Source organism: Miniopterus natalensis, chromosome 2 (assembly GCF_054644295.1).
Source record: "Miniopterus natalensis isolate mMinNat1 chromosome 2, mMinNat1.hap1, whole genome shotgun sequence".
Taxonomy (NCBI): domain Eukaryota; kingdom Metazoa; phylum Chordata; class Mammalia; order Chiroptera; family Miniopteridae; genus Miniopterus; species Miniopterus natalensis.
Genome location: NC_142082.1, coordinates 25,828,230 through 25,846,364, shown reverse-complemented (window position 1 = coordinate 25,846,364; position 18,135 = coordinate 25,828,230). Strand labels below are relative to the sequence as shown.

At 39.0% G+C, this 18,135-nt stretch overlaps 1 protein-coding gene across 2 annotated transcripts in view; it reads left to right on the top strand.

Annotated features, from left to right (window-relative positions):
* The first annotated feature begins 230 nt into the window (after positions 1 to 230).
* The window catches only part of CUL4A (cullin 4A), a 54,461-nt gene continuing 36,556 nt past the window's right edge, over positions 231 to 18,135 (top strand). Inside the window, exons 1-3 of one of the 2 annotated variants that reach the window (XM_087814214.1) lie at positions 231 to 436; positions 1,511 to 1,626; positions 15,749 to 15,853. In XM_087814214.1, coding sequence (XP_087670340.1) covers positions 283 to 436; positions 1,511 to 1,626; positions 15,749 to 15,853 — 375 coding nt within the window. In that variant the 5' untranslated portion in view covers positions 231 to 282. Of the gene's footprint in view, positions 437 to 1,510; positions 1,627 to 15,748; positions 15,936 to 18,135 lie in introns of those variants that run through there. The other variant, XM_016212877.2, reaches the window with a different exon arrangement.

Sequence of the window (18,135 nt, the reverse complement as noted above, 5' to 3'; positions counted from 1 at the left end):
CTGTTTCAAGTTCCACACGGACCCCGGCTGACACGGACTGGCCGCGCTCGCGAGCCTAGGGTCGGGGGCCGGGTCGGGGCCGGGCCGGGGCGGGGTCGGAGCCAGATCCGAACCGGGGCCTGGCGGAGGCCGTGCGGCGGTTGAGCCAGGCCGGGGCGGCGCTGAACGAGGCCGGGAGTTGCTGAAGGGAGCTGAGGAGGGCGGCCCGGCCGCACGGCTCCGGGAGGAGGCGGAGAAGGCGGCCGGACGGGGCGGGGCGCCCACTGCTTCCCGGCCGCAGCCATGGCCGACGAGACCCCCAGGAAGGGCAACTTCTCGGCGCTCGTGGGGCACACCAATGGCCTCACCAAGCCCGCGTCCCTCGCCGCGGCCGCCGTCACCTCCAAGCCAGGGGGCGGCGGCGGCTCCAAGAAACTAGTGATCAAGAATTTCCGAGGTGGGTTCCCGGGCGGCCTAAGGAGTGGGAACCTTGTGGGCCCGGGGAGGTAGGGGGTGGCCAAGAGAGGAAGGACTTCTGGGGGTCGGGGAGGGCACCGGTGGGGCGGCCCGGAATGGAGTGGGGGGGCCGGCTCCAGGAGCATGGAGTCGTTGGGCCGAGTGGCGTTAAAGCTCCGGTGGCGGCGATGTGGGGAAGCGGGGGAGGGGGGTACCGTCCTGTGGACCCCTAGCTGTTCCGAAGTCTCCTCCCAGTTGGCGGTCATTGGGCCTGGCCCCGGGCCTCTCGGAGTGGGGTGAGTGTCCCCGGGTGTCCCCCCCTCCCCCCCGTGAAGGCGCGGGCCTTTCCAACTGCCGGCTTAACCTGCTGTGAGGGCTGTGGGTTGAGCTTACTGGTGGCAGCTTTCTAATTGGAGTAAATTAGGCCAAATAATTCAGGTATCTCAATTCGCACGGCCGAGCAAGAATAAGTAGCAGCTACTGAAGCTCGTCGTGATGTAATTTTTATTACTTCCTTCACTTTTCACTGGCTCTTATCATGTTACTATCTCAAAGCAAGCATCTTTGGTGCAGATATCGCAATTATAAGCTTATTCTTCACTTTCCAATGCTGAATAATTTAAGTCAACTTTAAGTGGTGGTGTATAGAGTTTAACTATTACTCGTCCATATGTTTATAAAGTCAACTTAAGTAAAAGGAAGATTTGTGTACGTGGGTGGGCAAAAGTAGGTTTACAACTGTAATACAAATAAACAATACAATAATGGATGAATAGTCATACAAGAATAAACTGTTTCATGTATTCACAACTGTAAGCCTACTTTTTCCCACCTCATATTTTCTGTGTATTTATCCTAAGTATTAATACGAAATGTATTGAGCAAAACAAAGATATCACGGTTGCATAGTCTGTAATATAACAAACTTATATAAATACAATACTTTGTATGGGAAAAATATAATTTCTGTGCTCCTATGCGTCTATTAAAGTACTTTTTTGTAGACCATTTTTTGAAAGATGTATGACTGTTAGCATGGATTCCATTCACCACTGACTCTTATCTGGATTTACAGACAGACCTAAATTGCCTGATAACTACACTCAGGACACCTGGCAGAAGCTTCATGAGGCAGTGAAAGCCATACAGAGTAGTACCTCCATCAGATACAACCTGGAAGAGCTCTACCAGGTAAGGCTCCACTTATGACAAAAAGTAGAGCTTGTTAGAGTCCTCATGGAATTTTCTTTAGACAAGGAGAATTGTGAGACATGAGGCCAGCATCCTGTCTCTCACCCAGTTGTTTTCATAGTTGTCTAAACAAACACAGTTATCCAACTCCAGTGAAATGTGATACAAACATGGATTGTATGGTCCTCAGTATTGTTTCTGAGACAATAATGAAGGAAATAATAAAAATGCAATATTTACCTCCAACCAGAAAAGGAGGAGTCCTATGACAGCATGTCCCAAATTTTGTTTTTTGGTGGTTGTGGGATTTTTATTTTCAGGCTTAAGCTCCTAGAAAGATATTTAAAGTTATTCCATTGTAGGAGATGTGTTTCTAAGAGTGACATGACTTAACATTTTCCAAATATACAGCAAATTATTGTTATAATTCTATTATGTTATACAGAAAACTGTTGTTACACTTTCACTTGTTAATAGATATTCCCCCTGCTTCATTGTGTTTTGTGATTATTTGTTGAGATTAAAACATGCAAATAAATTTTGTTACACTTTAATGATGTTCTATTTCTAACATAAGAAACAATGGTCAAAAGTACATTGTACTATTTGGATATTCTATTTACAAGTAGGCTAGTTTTTCTGATACTGTATCTTGATTTTAAAGAATAATATTTGTTAACTGGTCTAATATTTATATTTTAGGTAGCAATATGATATCACAATTCCTATTAAGAGACATGAATTTAAAAAACTTTTCTTTACACAACTGATTACATTATAAAAATTCTGGAAACCACAAAAAAGTGCAAAGAAGAAAATTAAAACTACCAATGTTCCCACCACCCAAGGAAGACTACTCTTGACAGTTTGATGGACATGTCCCTTCTTTGTGTTAAGTTTGTGTGAGATTATTATATGTTTTAGTTAACTTTATTAAGGTATACTTTCATATACTATGTATTTCAATAGTACATTAACAAATGTATACAAATTGTATAACTACCACCATAATCACAGTATAGAGTATTTCTATCACTCCACAAAGTTTCCTGAGGCCCCTTTGCATTCAGTCCTCTCCCCTGACTCCCAGTCCTTGGCAATCACTGATTTGCTTTCTGTCAGTATATTTTGCCATTTCTAGAATCTCATCTAAATGGAACCATGAATTTTGCAATCTTTTATACCTGGCTTCTTGCACTTAGGATAGTGCTTGTGAAATTCATGGATATTGTGTGGCAGTAAATTGTTTCTTTGTTGCTGCATGGTAGGGGTACCACAGTTGATTACCCTTTCACCAGCTAATGGTCATTTGGGTTTCCAGTTTTTGGTTGTTATGAAAAAAGCTGTTGTGAACATTAACAAATAAGTTTTTGTGCGGACATAAATTCTCATTCCTCTTGGGTAGATATTTAGATGTATGTTCTCAGATTTATATGGAAAGTATATATTTAATTTTATAAGACATTTCCTGTTTTTCAAAATGGACACACCATTTTGCACATCTACCAGTAGTGTATGAGAGTTCAAGTTGTTCCACGTCCTTGCCAACATTTGGTATTGTCAGTCTTTTCAGTTTTAGCATTCTAGTGGGTATGTAGAAGAATTTCATAGTGGTTTAAATTTGTATTTCTCTAATGATACTAAGCATCTTTTTAGGTGCCCATTCCCATTCCACATACGTTCTTTAATGAAGTGTATGTTCAGATCTTTTGCTCATATTTTATGGGGCTATTTTGTATGAATTTGTTACATATTCTATTTGAGTTTATTTTGTATTCTGGGTACAAGTCCTGTACCCAGATATTTGCCTTGCAAATAGTATTTTCTCCCAGTCTGCAGCTTGTCTTTTTTTCTTTTTTTTGTACAATTCTATAATACATCATCTGTACTTTGCATTGTCATGTTTACCACTCAAAATCAAATATCCTCCTGTTACTATATGTTTGACACCCTTTACTACCTCCCCCATAGCTTGTCCTTTGATTTTTTTCAATTATGTCTTTCAGAAAACAAGTTTTAAATTTTGAAGAAATCTTTGTATCAGTTTGGTCTTTTATGGATTGTGCTTTTAGTATTTACCTGAGAAATCTTTGCCTAATCTAAGATCAGAAAGCTTTTCTTTTGTATTTCCTTCTAGACATTTTAGGATTTTAGGTTTTACATTTAGGTCTATAATCTCTTTTGGGTGAGTTTTTGTATATGTTGTGAGGTATAAATCTAAGTTCAGTGTCTTCCCTGTAGATGTCCATTTGCTCTGGTGCCATTTGTTGAAGAGTCTATCCTTTCCCCCATTGAACTGTCTGCTCCTTTGTCAGACGTCATTGTCCAAATATGTGTGGGTGTAATGAGTCTCAGCGTTGGGGTTGGCCCTCCAACTTCATCCTTTTTCCAGTTGTTTTGGCTATTCCAGGTCTCTTGTATTTCCATATGAATTTTAGAATCTTTTCTTCAATTTCTACAAAAAAAAGTCTTCTAGAATTTTGATTGTGAAGATGTTAACTTATAGATAAGTATGGGGAGAATTGATTCTGATGTCTTGACAATATGGAGTCTGCTGATTGGTCGCAACGGACAGTTCTCTGTTTATTTAGGTCTTCCTTAATTTCTCTCAGTAATGTTTTCTAGGTCCAGTGTACAGGTCTTGTACATCTTTTGTGAAATTTATCCTTTATTTTATGTATTTGATGTATTATAAATGGTGACATGATGTCAATTTCTGGTTCTTGCTAGTATGTAGAAATACAAATGATTTTTATATATTGGTCTTGTATACTTCTATCTTGCTAACCTCACTTATGTCTAGTAGCTTTTTGTAGATCCCATCAGATTTTTTACATAGGCAATCATGTTATCTGTAAATAGAGGTAGTTTACTTCTTCCTGATCTACATGCCTTTTATTTCCTTTCTTTCCTCACTGCACCATTTAGAACCTCCAGTATGGTTAAGAGAATTGGAAAAAGCAGCCATCCCTGTCTTGTTCTTGATCTTAGGAGGAAAGCATTCAGTCTTACATCATTGAGTATGTTAGCTGTGGGTTTTTAAAAATAGCCATGCCTGGCCAGGCGTGGCTCAGCAGTTGAGCATCAACCTAAGATCCAGGAGATCACGGTTCTATTCCCAGTCAGGGCACGTGCCCGGGTTGTGGGCTCAGTCCCCAGTCGGGCTACGCAGGCAGCAGCCAATCAGTGACTCTCTCTCATCATTGATGTTTCTCTCTCCCTCCCTCCCTCTCTCTGAAATCAATAAAGATAAATTTTTTTAAAAAACAGCCATTATCAGGTTGAAGAAATTTCTTTCTAGTCCTGTTTTGCTCAGCATTTTTATCAGAAATACATGTTGGATATTGACATTCTGCGACTATTGAGGTGATCGTATAATTTTTGTTTTTAGTTTATTACATTATTGATTTTTCAAATATTAAACCAATCTTGTGTTCCTGGGATAAATCCCACTTGGTCACAAGGTATTATCTTTTTCATGCATTTGCTAATGTTTTGGTAATTTTTGCATCTGTGATAACAAAGGATATTGGTGTGTTGTTTCTATTCTTGTAATGTCTTTGTCTGGTTTTGGTGTCAGAGTAATGCTGGCCTGATAAATAGTCCCTCCTTTTCATTTTCCAGAAGAATTTTATAGAATTGGTATTATTTCTTCCTTAAATGTTTGAGAGAATTTCCCAATGAAGCCATCTTGGCTTTCTTTGTGGAAAGACTTTACAAATTTCTTTAATAGATATAGAACTATTCAGATTATCCATTTCTTCATGTTCACTAAGCTTCTGCAGTATCTAATCTGCCATTAATACCACCTAGTGTAATTTTCATCTCATGAGTTGTTTTCCTCTTTAGATGTTCATTTTGAATCTCTGTTATATTTTCTCTGTCTCTACTTAACTTTTGGGCATATAATAGCTGTTTTATAGTCCTTGCCCACCAATTCTATCATCTCTATCAGTTCTGGTTGCTTTTGATGGACTGATTTTCTCCTCATTAAGGATTGTATTTTCCTTCTTTGCATGTCTGACCATCTTTTATTGGGTATCAGACATTGTGAATTTTGACTCATATTTTTGTATTCCTATACATGTTCTTGAGCTTTGTCCCAGACCTAGTTAAATTATTTGGAAACAGTTTGATCTTTTAAAGTCTTGCTCTTAAGATTTGTTAGGCAAGACTAGAGCAGTGTTTTGTCCAGGGCTAATTGCCCCTACTACTGAAGCAAAACCTTCCTGAATATACCCAGTGTCCTATGTTTTTCTAATCTGGCTAGTGGGAAGGTGCTATTCCAGGTCCTGTGTGAGCACCAGATACTATGGTTAAACTTTTTTGGTGGGTTTTTTCCCCCTGGCCTCAGTAGTTTCCTCACACATTTGTGCTTGTCATTGCTCACTAAATACTCTAGGGGGACCTTTGAGGTCTCCTTGCACATGTTCAAGCTCCACTCTGGCTGCTTCTGTCTCCTCTGAGCTTCATCTTGCAGGCTCCAGTGTCACCTGGTCTGCAGCCTGGAAACTCTGGATGCAGGAAGCCAAAGCAGTTGGGCTAGTTTGTTTCCTGTCTTCCAGAGATCACTTCCTTTCAGAGCCCAATGTTCACCACTTTGAAAACATGTTTCATATATTTTGTGCGGGTTTTTTGTTTTATTTTTTGGTTATTTCAGGCAGAAGAGTTAGTCTAGTTTCTTTACTTCATCTTTACCAGAAGTAAGAATCTCACCAGTACCTAAATTCTCAGTGGTTTTTAATTTAATAAAAATTTATATCTTAGAGCTAGGGCTTATTATTCCTCTTTTCCTGGAGATCTGATTGTCTGGTAGCACTTGCCCATCAACTTTCCTAGTACAGTGACTTTGCCATACCTGTTACCCAGTGATATGTTTCATCATGGTCACCATTGATATCATAAATAGTGTTTCCAGATGCCCTGGATGTCCATGTGTGTGGCTGGAGACCCTGAGGTCTGGGGATGCTTACCCCAAAGTGGATCACACATTCGAGGGAATATCTCAGGAGGGGATATTGTGGGGATCAGTTGATCAGTTTATGGAGGGCATGTGTACAGGCAGGTCACTCACAGAGAAGTACCAGGTGTCAAAGTACATCTCTACAGAGTGAGCTGCTCAGATCTTATGGAAGCAAATGGGACAGAAACAGTAAGTGATGCCATTGTGAGATTACTGACCACTCACATTATCCTGATCTCTGATAGTCAGAAAGTGCATTTGCTCTGGTGTTTCAAAATAAAGTCTTAAGTTTTTGCTGAGGTGGTGTGGTATATACTTTGTCAGAGACTCTTATGTGAAAGTAACAATTCTCACCAATTTTTTTTTTTTTTTAAAGGAAGTTTTAGGAGAACCTCTTATGTTTTGATGTTGATCAGTTTCCTCAAAGTGAGGTCTAGTATCTCCCTGCCAAGGTCTCACATCTGCCTGTCAGGGCATCCTCTATTCCATGCAGACACTTTAGGAGGCCTACCTAGGAGGAGAAATAATTACAGTGCGTCTGCTGCAGGCTGCCTATTGTTTATTTGTTATTTTGTTCTTGTCTGGTAAAAAAGGAGATTCAAAGTATGATGATGACAAAGTCTTAAACACACACAACACCCGTAGTAATTTTCCTTCTGTAATTCGAGGAGGAGAATATTTTAAATGCACAGACCTTTGTAAATATTTGTAAATATTTGTAATCACTACTTATTAAAGAAAGTATATTTGTGTGTCTTATGTCTGTATGTTTTAGTTCTACCTGTCAGCTTAATGAGACAACAGAAAACTGAAGATTACATTTTTAAGAAGGGTTTCAGAGGAAGGGTAAATGTTGATTTCAGACTAGTTTTGATGCACAAAAACAGACCAATTACAGAGGGCTGGCAGTTATGAAAAAGCCATGCTGTTTACCTTAGTCACAGAGTGATATCTCTACAAAATCCTCCTACTTGTTGATAAGTTAGTGAAGGAGAATGAAGTAGAGTTAGGTATTGAATGTATTAATAGGATTGCTAAAATTGATTAGAAAAAGTGAAAAAGCCCAACCTTGAAAATGGTAGACAGATAGACACTTTATTTGATGGACAATTTGAGAAAGTAACGCGTTGAAAAGGAATCTAAAACATAAGTAAAATCAATGAATTTGGAGGAAAAAAAGAGAGGATCAGGCCTAATAAAAAGGATTTCATAATTCAACAACTTTCATCACTCAGTAAAATTAGTCATTTGTTTACTTTTAACATTTGGGACTGAGAATCTACTGTGCAGTCAGTGTTGGTAGATACAACCAATAGACTGTTCCTGGTTTTCCTCAAAGCTCTTGTCCTAGGAAACCTTCCTCTTATGATTTATCCCCTCACTCAGATTTCAGTCCTAATTTAGTTTTTACATTGTTTACTCATTTCTTAGAGGTAGGAACCTGGAGAGGTAGAGCTCTTTAGCACCTTCTCCTCTTGTGGTAAGCTGGTAACTATTTAAATAGGCCTGCTTTTGGGTAGGGTCCATCTTCACAACTGTTTATCTCTTAACAAGGAACCATTGCTGTGGAGAGAAATCGTTCAGTTGTGAACTTCTCATTTCTGTAAGAACAACACTGTGCTGGTCTTTTAGCTGTGAAATGAAGAGTGTGGGTTTTGCCTTGTGCCCCAGCCAGTATATCTTTCTTTATGATAGTGGACCAGGGTTGTGGTTTTCGAGGGGCAGGTGTTTTTCACTTTTCCCCTTCCTCGACATAAATTACTCTTAGTACTTGCCTGCTTTTTCTCTTTATACTTTCTCTTTATCTGTGATATATTTCACTCCTTTTTCTCTCTTGTCTCAACTTTATAGCCCTAAAAATCTTTACATAAAACAGACAATCTTCCAGAATTGGTACACCCTAATTTCATAGTTCTTTTTACCCCAGAGGGAAGCATTTGTTTTGGCAGTGATGAGTACACTTGGGAGTTAGAGTTTGACACTACAAATAGACAAGCAATTGATACTGATGTGCTTGTCTGTTTTGCTTTAATACACTTGTCTGTCCTAATATAGACAACCATCTGAAGAACTCAGTGCGGTGGCATGACAGACCTACTGATTAGAGAGCACCGGTGATGGAAAACCAGACAAGCACAGTTTTCCCACTTGGTTAATTTGATACAAGAAAAACATCCTTATCCTAATATCAGTAGAATCCAAGTGCTGCTGCTTCCTTGCTTCCAATTATTGGGTTAAATTCATTTTCTTTGTGATGACTTAAAAATATGATCAGCAACAGCACCCTTATTTGAAGCACATAGTACAGGTCTGATTCAGTACTCTCTACACCTAGAGAAAGCATTTCTAAACCTCAAAATGTGACTAAATTGCCAAAACTTGTTTTGGGAAGGGGACTCCTGTGTTGTACTGCTCCTATAACAGTACAGAAAAGTCTGCCAGGATCCCTGCCAGTGGGTAGAGAGCAGGACCGCCCGCCCTCTGTCTTCTAAGGTAATAAGGTGCCTGTAACATGAAGACACCAGCGGTGACTCAGCAAAAGACATGGAGAAATGACGGCACCCACAGCAAACCTGGGTCACCTCAGGGTTTATCTCGTTGTTTTAAGAGGTCTCCAGATTCTCAGTTTTAAAACAAAATAAATCTCAGGTGCTTCATGGTAAATAGACAGTACGTGCCAAATGAGACATACAAGTAAGAGTTGGTTATAAAATTCAACAATGACAACATGTCACAACTGGAAAAGATTGTTTTGAGGACATTGACTCCTGATTCAGGAATTAGAGCATTCGGAAAATGGTTCTAATAAGGTATTGTTCTGTGAAGGACATGTACCACTAAGCTTATCCTAATTTTTACCAAACAAGTACATTTTCTTCATATATAATACTAAAAACTTATTTTGTAATAATTGTGTTTGTGGGATTTTCTAATGATCAGTTACTGTAGCAACAGCCTTTGTCATGAGGTTATCCTGGTTTTTTTGTTTGTTTTTTTGCTGTTATATCTTGTTATTGAGGGTTAAATCCAAACAAGGGAGAAATTAATTAATATGTATTAAGATAGTGTATGTCTCAAACCTGTCATTTTCTTTTCATAACTAAAATGTGTTAATGAGGTTTATAAAATTATGAAAGGCTTCCATTAGTGCTTACAAGTCAATATACTTGTAAAAAGACTTAAAATGTAAACTTTTAACCAAAATTTACAGTATTTATGTAAGATTCAAGTAAGAATATAGTTGCAAGCTGGTAGAAATTTACGTGTAGAGAATTTAAATGCCCTTTCCAAGATGTTACCGCTAGAGGCTAAGATATTCTTGTTCTAATAGTCTTTCCTTTGGCTCATACAACCTCTTCAAATGTGTGCCTCCCCCCGCCTTTCCCATATGCATCACATTCTATTGCAGTGATTAAAGATAACATCGTTGTTTTACCTGTCCTTTTTTTTTCTTTTTTTTTTTCTTTCAATTTTCATTCTGGAATATAAAGTTCTTTTTAATTACAGTATAGTTGACATACAATATTATATTGTTTCAGGTATACAATATAGTGATTTGACATTTATATACCTTACAAGTGATCACCTCAATAAGTCTCATAACCATCTGTCACCATACAAAGTTATTGTGACATTATTGACTGTATTCCCTATTCTTTACTTTACATCCCTGTGACTTACAAGTTTGTCCCTCGTAATCCCCTTTACCTTTTTGCCCATCCCCCACCACCCAACCCTCTAGCAACTTTTATTTTTTTTTAGATTACACATATAAGGGAATGATACAATATTTGTCTTTCTCTGATTTATTTCACTTAGCATAATACCCTCTAGATCCATCCATGATGTCACAAATAAGAATGTAGTTGCAAACAAGATTTCATTCTTTTTTCATGGCTGAGTTATATTCCTCTGTGTGTGTGTGTGTGTGTGTGTGTGTGTGTGTGTGTGTGTGTGTGTGTGTTGTGTGTGTGTTTATCTGCGTATCTCATTTCCATTGGTTTTTAGAAAGAGTGGAGGGGTGGGGAGAAAGAAGCATCAAGCATCAATCTGAGAGAGACACATTGATTGGTTGCCTCCCACACACTCTGATTGGGCCTGGGGATGGAACCTGCAACCCAGGTAAGCGCCCTTGACTGGAAATTGAACCCGAAACTCTTAGGTGCACAAGCCAACACTAACCACTGAGCAACACTGGCCAGGGCTCTCACTTCTTTATCCATTTATCTATCAGTGGATACCTAGGTTGCTTCCATATCATGGCTATTGTAAATAATACTGCAGTGAACATAGGGGTGCATATATCTTTTCGAATTAGTGTTTTGTTTTCAGATAAGTGCTTAGAAGTGAAATTGCTGGGTCCTTCTTTATCTCTTATTGCAGCTTTTGTTATAAAATCAATTTTGTCTTGTATAAGTATTGCTATTCTAGTTTTGTTTCTTTTCTGTTTCTATTTTTATTAAATATCTTTTTTCATACCTTTACTTTCAGTTTGTGTGTGTCTTTCAATCTGAAATAAGTCTCATGTAGGGAGCATATGTAAGGATCTTGTGGTTTTTTTTAATCCATTCAGCCACCCTATGTCTTTTGAATGGAGCGCTTAGTCTATTTACATTTAAGTTATTGATAAGCTTATACTTTTTGCCATTTTAATTGTTTTTATACTAGCTTTGTTTCCCTTTACTCTAGTGAGATTTTTCTTTAATGTATTTTCTTATTTCTAGTTTTGGCCTTTTGTTTTACACTTAAAGATTTTCCTTTAACATTCCTTGTAGTACTGGTTTAGTGGTGATGCAGTCCTTTAGCTTTTGCTTGTCTGAGAAACTCTCTCTACTTCAATGCTGAATGATAACCTTGCCAGGTAGGGTATTCTTGGTTGTAGGTTTTTCCCTTTCATCAGGTTGAATATATTGTTCCAGTCCTTTCTGGCTTACAAAGTTTCTGTTGAAAAATTAGCTTTTAGTTTTATGGGATCTCCCTTGTATGAAACTAGTTGTTTTTCTCTTGCTGCTTTTAAGATTCTCTCTTTATCTTTAACTTTTAGCATCTTAATGATGCTGTGTCCTGGTGTGGGTCTCTGCATTCATATTGTTTGGGACTCTCAGTGCTTCCTGGATTTGGATGTTTGTTTCCTTTGCCAGGTTAGGAAAGTTTCTAGCCATTATTTCTTCAAATAGTTTTTCTGCCCCTTTTTCTCTCTTTCTCTCTTTCTCTCTTTTCTCCTTTGATGTGAATGTTAGTATGCTTGATGTTGTCCCAGAGGTCCTTTACACTGTTCGCATTCTTTTTCCTTTTTGATCTTCCATTCGGGTGGCTGATTTCCACTATCCTGTCTTCCTGACTGCTGATCCAATTTTCTGTAGTATCTGATCTGTTTTTTATTTCCTCTAGTGTATTTTTCACTTCAGTTGTAATATTCTTCAGTTCTTATGGCTCTTCTTACAATTTTTATCTCTGTTGAAGTTCTCACTGACTTTATTTACTCGTTTGCAGAGTTTGATGAGCACCTAATCACTATTACTTTGAACCCTTTAGTAAACAGCTTAACTCTGTTTTATTTAGTTCTTTTTCTGGGATTTTTGTGGTGTGTTTTTTTGGAACACATTACAGTAAAACCTTAATATAATGAACTAATTCTGACAAGGGAGTGTCTGTTAAAGTCAAAAGTTCATTACATAATAAAGTAGGTTTTCCAAATGCGTATGTTAAAAAATTGACAAACTAGTTGCTTTACCTGTTTTACTTAATCTAGACATGCTTGTGTAATTAAAATTAAGAATGTATGAAAAGTTTAATTTCACAGAAAAGTTTTCTATACGTATTACTGTAATTTTAAATTTATACTGAATAGGTCTAGTAAATGTGTGCATTCACCAGTCACCGTGAGTAAACAAGTGCACACAGTAGGGATGTAGCTTAGCTCACGTTGGAACATTGGCCAGCACGCTTTAAAACTGCCACATGACAACAGAACTAATTACTGCGCGTGTGATGTGGTATGATCATGTGCTAATCATTCAATAAACATTGTGTATGAGCAGTGACTCTTGGATTTAAACATACAGACTATAGTTGTAGATATGTAATATTTATTTATGTCAGCGAAATTATGCACCAAAAGGTTGCAGGTTCAATTCCCGGTCAGGGTACATACCTAGGTTATGAATTCGATCCCCAGTTGGAGCATGTATGGGAAGCAACCTAGTGATGTTTCTTTCTCACATCAGTGATTCTCTCTCTCTGTCTCTTAATCTATCTCTAAAATCAATTTTGAAAAATAGCATATCCTTGGGTGAGGATTTTTAAAAAAAGGTGCCCTGTAGGGCCCAATGGTAGAATCCCCCCTTATTGCCAGAGCCAAATGCTCCAGAGGTGTTCCCTGTGTGGATTAGTGTGGCCTCCTATTGTGGTTAGCCCATGGCTGCCCTGAACGCTGGCAGGTGAGGCTGATCCCTGGCCTGGGTGACTGTGGGGCTTGGCCGCTACTGTTGCAGGAGTGCTGGTGTTCAGGCCAGGCCTTCAGTGTGGCTGGCTGCAAGACCCATCCTCAACAGTTGGAGACACACTGCTGTGTGCTGGTGCCAACTGAGGCTTTCCACTAGGTGTAGCAGGGCAGGAGCTTCTTTGGAGGGGTGCCAACCTTGGGTCCTCAGGGAAACACCAGTGTGGGGTCAACAGTGTTTGTAAGGTTAATGGAGAGTATCAAAAATGGAGCCTGCCAGCGTCAGACAAAGCTAAGTGAAAAGAGGGTAAAGAAAGAGTGAAAAAAATGACACCCACCATTAGTTCTGACCCTGGAGAAACTTTCAACAGATCCTTGTTCCTCCAGCACATGCCCTAAAATTAGCCTATCACCTTCATGTATGGCCCGTGTGCTTTTCAAACTGCTCTCTCTGTGCTGCGACTTGGAAAGAGCACAGCCTTGGTTTCCTGCACCCCTTTGGCTCCCCCAGGTATAAGCCCCACTGGTTTTCAAATCCAGATGTTATGAGGGCTCCTTTTCCTGGAGCAGGTCCCCCAGGCTGGGGCTTGGACCCCTCACTCTTTAGGGAGGGCGGAGAACGTCTGAAGCTGTGATGTCCCTCCCACTTGTGGGTCACTGCACAGGGAGTGGTGGATAGGGTGGATCCTGGCTAGACTGAGTCCTTGCCCTTCCTACATGTCTTGGTGTGGCTTTTTCTTTGTATCTGTAGTTGTAGAAAAATCCGTTCTGTTAGTCTTCAGGTCATTCTCAGAGATAAGCTGTTCTACATGTAGTTGTAGTTTTGGTGTCAGTGAGAGGAAGTGAGCTCAGGATCTTCCTGCTCCACCATCTTGAACCCAAAGCCAGGAGCCTTTCTCTTGAATGCTAATTTAGCTTGTCCATGAAATGTCATTCCCCAGGGTTGGTGCAGTGTTCCCACAACAAACATGTCTCTAGATCTCTCCCTGTCTCTTAAAACAGGTTAGATCTAGGCTAACCAGGTAGGGAAATTTATGGACATATTTGGGCTGGCTTGCTGCAAAGTGCTTTTTTGTAGGATCGCTTTACTAGTGGCAGTGTGCCATAAGCCAGCTTTAACCAGAGGAGGCTTATCCTAGATTTTTTAAGAGAGAAAATATAAAGACATGTCTACAAAGTGATGGAATTGAAGACTTTGAGAAAAAATACAGAGGATGTGAAAACAAAATGCAGATAGGAATCCCTTCTTCCTGTAGAAGACAAAATGTAGGGGAAAGGTTATGTGTGTTTTGTTATACTTAAGGAAAACTTGCTAGAATTTATAAATTTTAAATTATTGTCGTCATTCCACATTCTCTTTTTTTTAAGATTTTTGTATTGCTTGTTAGAGGAAGAGAGAGAGAGAGAGAAACATTGATGTGAGACCCAAATATTGATCAGCTGCCTCCTGCAAGCCGCCTACTGAGGATCAAGCTGGCAACCTGGGCATTGCCCTGACCAGGAGTCGAACGAGCATCTTTCAGTTTACAGGACAAACGTCCAACCAAATGAGCCACACTGGTCAGGGCCCACATTCTCTTTTGACCCTTGTAAATATGCATGTGTTTTATATGGTAGTAATTACTATATTTACCTAATTTAGGTTAATATGTGGCAGTTCTGATATTAAGTATTGTGACTGAATATCTTTAAAATTTTAAGTTACTTTTTTCCCTCAGCAATATATTACTGAATTAAATTCAGATTCTAAAGTGTTTGTAGTCTGTATCCTCCATATTCTTTTAAATGCTTCAGAATTAGTCAGAAAAACTACATTTCTGGTAATAATATTTCATATTTGGCTTGGATAAGATGCTGGTTTTGTACATGATAGTCTAAAGTTAATTTTTATTGGAACTAATGGAAATACACAAACATTTCTTTGATGTAGATAACAATATTTTAAGAAAAAGATTTCTGTCTCAAAAACTTGTTTCCTCATTAATTTAAGGCAAACTTAGAGAAATTGTGTACCTCATGTGCAGAAAAATAAGTAGGAAGCAATTTAGTCTGGCCTGTGTCACCCAGGCATTTGGAACTTGTTTTCCTTCAGCTCATTATAAACAGAATCATTTCACAGTAAAGGTGAAAGGAATGTGAATTCCTGTTTGGAAGGTAGTCACAGAGGGTCTGGAGCAGTAATTTCCTACACTAGTTTCACATTATAATCACAGTAAACTCACACACATTCCTGTGGCCCCAACCTCAGACTAATGAATCAGAACATCTAGAAACAAAGCTGTAGGGACCAAAATTGTTTTGAAGTCCCTGGGTGAATGTTGTGCAGCAGGTTTAGAGATGATTGCAGCAGGAAAAATATGGAGTATTGTGAGATGCTCAAATATGGTACAGGCACACCAACTGGGATCCTAGGTATCATGCGTCTGTCATAGGTGTGCCATTGAGTCTGTGTTCGATATTAACTATTATGAAGTATCTTTTTTACCAGACTGTTACTGGATTCCAGTGTTCCAGCAGTAATTGCCCTAAACTTAAACATAATAGTTTATTTGTAGATTACATAAATATTGGGGGGTTGCTCCATGTAAATGATTATAGCTGTGTATAATTAACGTAAGTGCTTCTGTTATGATTATAGCTATATATACAAATAGGTTTCTTAAAAGAACTTATTTGTTAATCATAGTGAATAATTCATTTATTCCTTTTGTTTTTAGGCTGTTGAAAATCTCTGTTCTCATAAAGTTTCCCCAACGCTTTACAAGCAGCTCCGCCAGGTCTGTGAAGATCATGTCCAAGCACAAATTCTTCAGTTTAGAGAATATCCTTTTGTTGTCTCATGAAGTTTCTATTCATTACCTAAATATTTTGAAACTGAACATTAGTAGGATAAAGAACTAATGGGTATCCTTAATATTTAAAAAATGGCTTTTTAAATCCCCTTTTATTTACAGAACAAAAATCTTACATTTGCTTCATATGACCCAGTATAATAGATTTTCTTTAAGTAGAATTTCTATCACTTTGCTGATCTGATTAATGTGAAAGTGTCCTTTCATTGGGTCTGGTTAAGTACTTAGGAAAAATTCTGAAAAATGTCTTAAAGTTTGACTTCTGCTATCCTTAATTCTTACCATAACCCTTCATTAGTTTTTGAAGATGGTTTGCTTGTGACTGCACTATTATGGGCCTTTACTGCTTCATTTGTGAAATTAGATAGTTGAAGTATACTTGTTTCTAAGTTTTCTTCTAGCTGAAAGAATTTTTTCTCTCCCATTGAGAAACTGAAGCATTGAAATCTCCCTTGGCAGTTTGCAGCACTCTGTTGCCTGGCATTGAGGCCCTTGTTATTCATGATGATGAAGTCTAGGTCCAGAGTGAGAGGTCTCAGTTTAGGATAATATTTGTAGTTCTCCCCATAAATGGGTCATTGTTGTCAATTCTTGTTTTGTTGTATTGACATCTGTAAATACACCTCTACAGTGTTATCTGACAAAGCTCTGTCCTAATGGTGACCACACTTTAGGCCTTTTGGAATCTGGCCAGTGTGTACCACATCTCAGAGGCACCCTCTGAAGACACACTCAGAGCCTTGGTGTCACAGCTCAGGAATCCCGGGTCTGGGGCTGGGAACCCATGTTCAGGATGTTGGCATCTGAAGATTAGCCTGACTCCCAGGCTTGCCGGAAGTCATTGGCAGATTCCCAAGCCTTCTCTCTAAGACAGGAACTTGTAAGAGTGAGCTAGTGTAACCTTGTCCTGATCCAGTTGTCGCAGCTTACTTGAACACTACTTTTTATTACTTGATCAAATTATCCTCCTGCTAGTTAATCCTATCCTATGGGCTCCATGAATGTGTTCATCAGCTCATCTAACAAATACTTCTTGACTACTCTACTAGAAAATAGAAAAATGATAACCATATCTGATTTCTACCCTCCAGGAAGTAACAATGCTATAATAGATGCAAAGGAATTACTGTATTTGCTTGATGCTGCGACAAAGCCATGATTATAAAAATTACCATTTATTTCATAAAAGAAGAAAGAAAAAAAAGACAGTCTACCAGATTAAATGTGTGCCTCATTAGTGTGAAGCACCCAGAGTTGAAAATGTTAAACCATGAGAGCCAGGGACAGGAACTGCAACACATGAAGCATTTGGGGCAAAGCTTCCCAGGGAAAGTAACACTTGAATTTCATCTTAAAGGGTGACCAGGTTCTAGCCAGCTAGAAAGTGAAGAGGCATCAGAAAGCAGAGTGTTGAAGGGTGTTCATGGAAACCTGGAGGAGTATGGTGTGACTGTAACCTGAGAGAATCGGTGACATTATTAAGTATTTACCATGTGCCAGGTATAATGCTAGGTCCTAGGAAAAATAAACATGAATGAAATGGGATTTTAGCCCTTTAGAGCTTAAACTCCAAAGGGATTGACAGAAACATATAAAGATAACATGTTTTTGAAACAATGTAGTAAGGGTTTTAAAAGCTCCTGGGATGTAAAGAAAGAATAGCCAGCCTGCCTAGGCAGGCAAGAGTGCAGCAGCGCAGAGGTAGTGTGTGCACTAGGGATAGAGGTGGGTGATGAGTGACAGTGCTGCCGTTACAGTTTGTTCTTGCTGAAGAAGGTGTGTTTCCTATCCCAGTCTAACAGTGGCAAGTGTTAGTGCTGTTGTAGGTGCCGGGATTCTCACTGGACCAGGGATATTAAGTGAAGCATATTCAGATTTCTCTTGCTCTTGAGATACTCTAGTATTTCATGTAACTCTACTTTCTAAGATTCAAAGATTCGTACCTACTGTATGTTGATTGTATGCAACCGTTGAGGCCAACATAAGAATTCAGGGAGACTTCAGGAAGCCCTTCATAGGTTAAACAGATCAGATATACAGGACTCCTGTGGCATTAAGTCATCTGCTATTATTTTCTTAGGTTACCATATCCATTCCTTTGTTAATATGTTTGATAAATTCTGTGCTTATCTACCCCTTTCAAAATAAGTTACCTGCTATTTGTGATATGCCTTTCTCCAAAACAAAGACTCCTACACATGCACACCTCAACTGCAAGCAGCCTGTGCTGAACCAGGCATCACACAGTATAG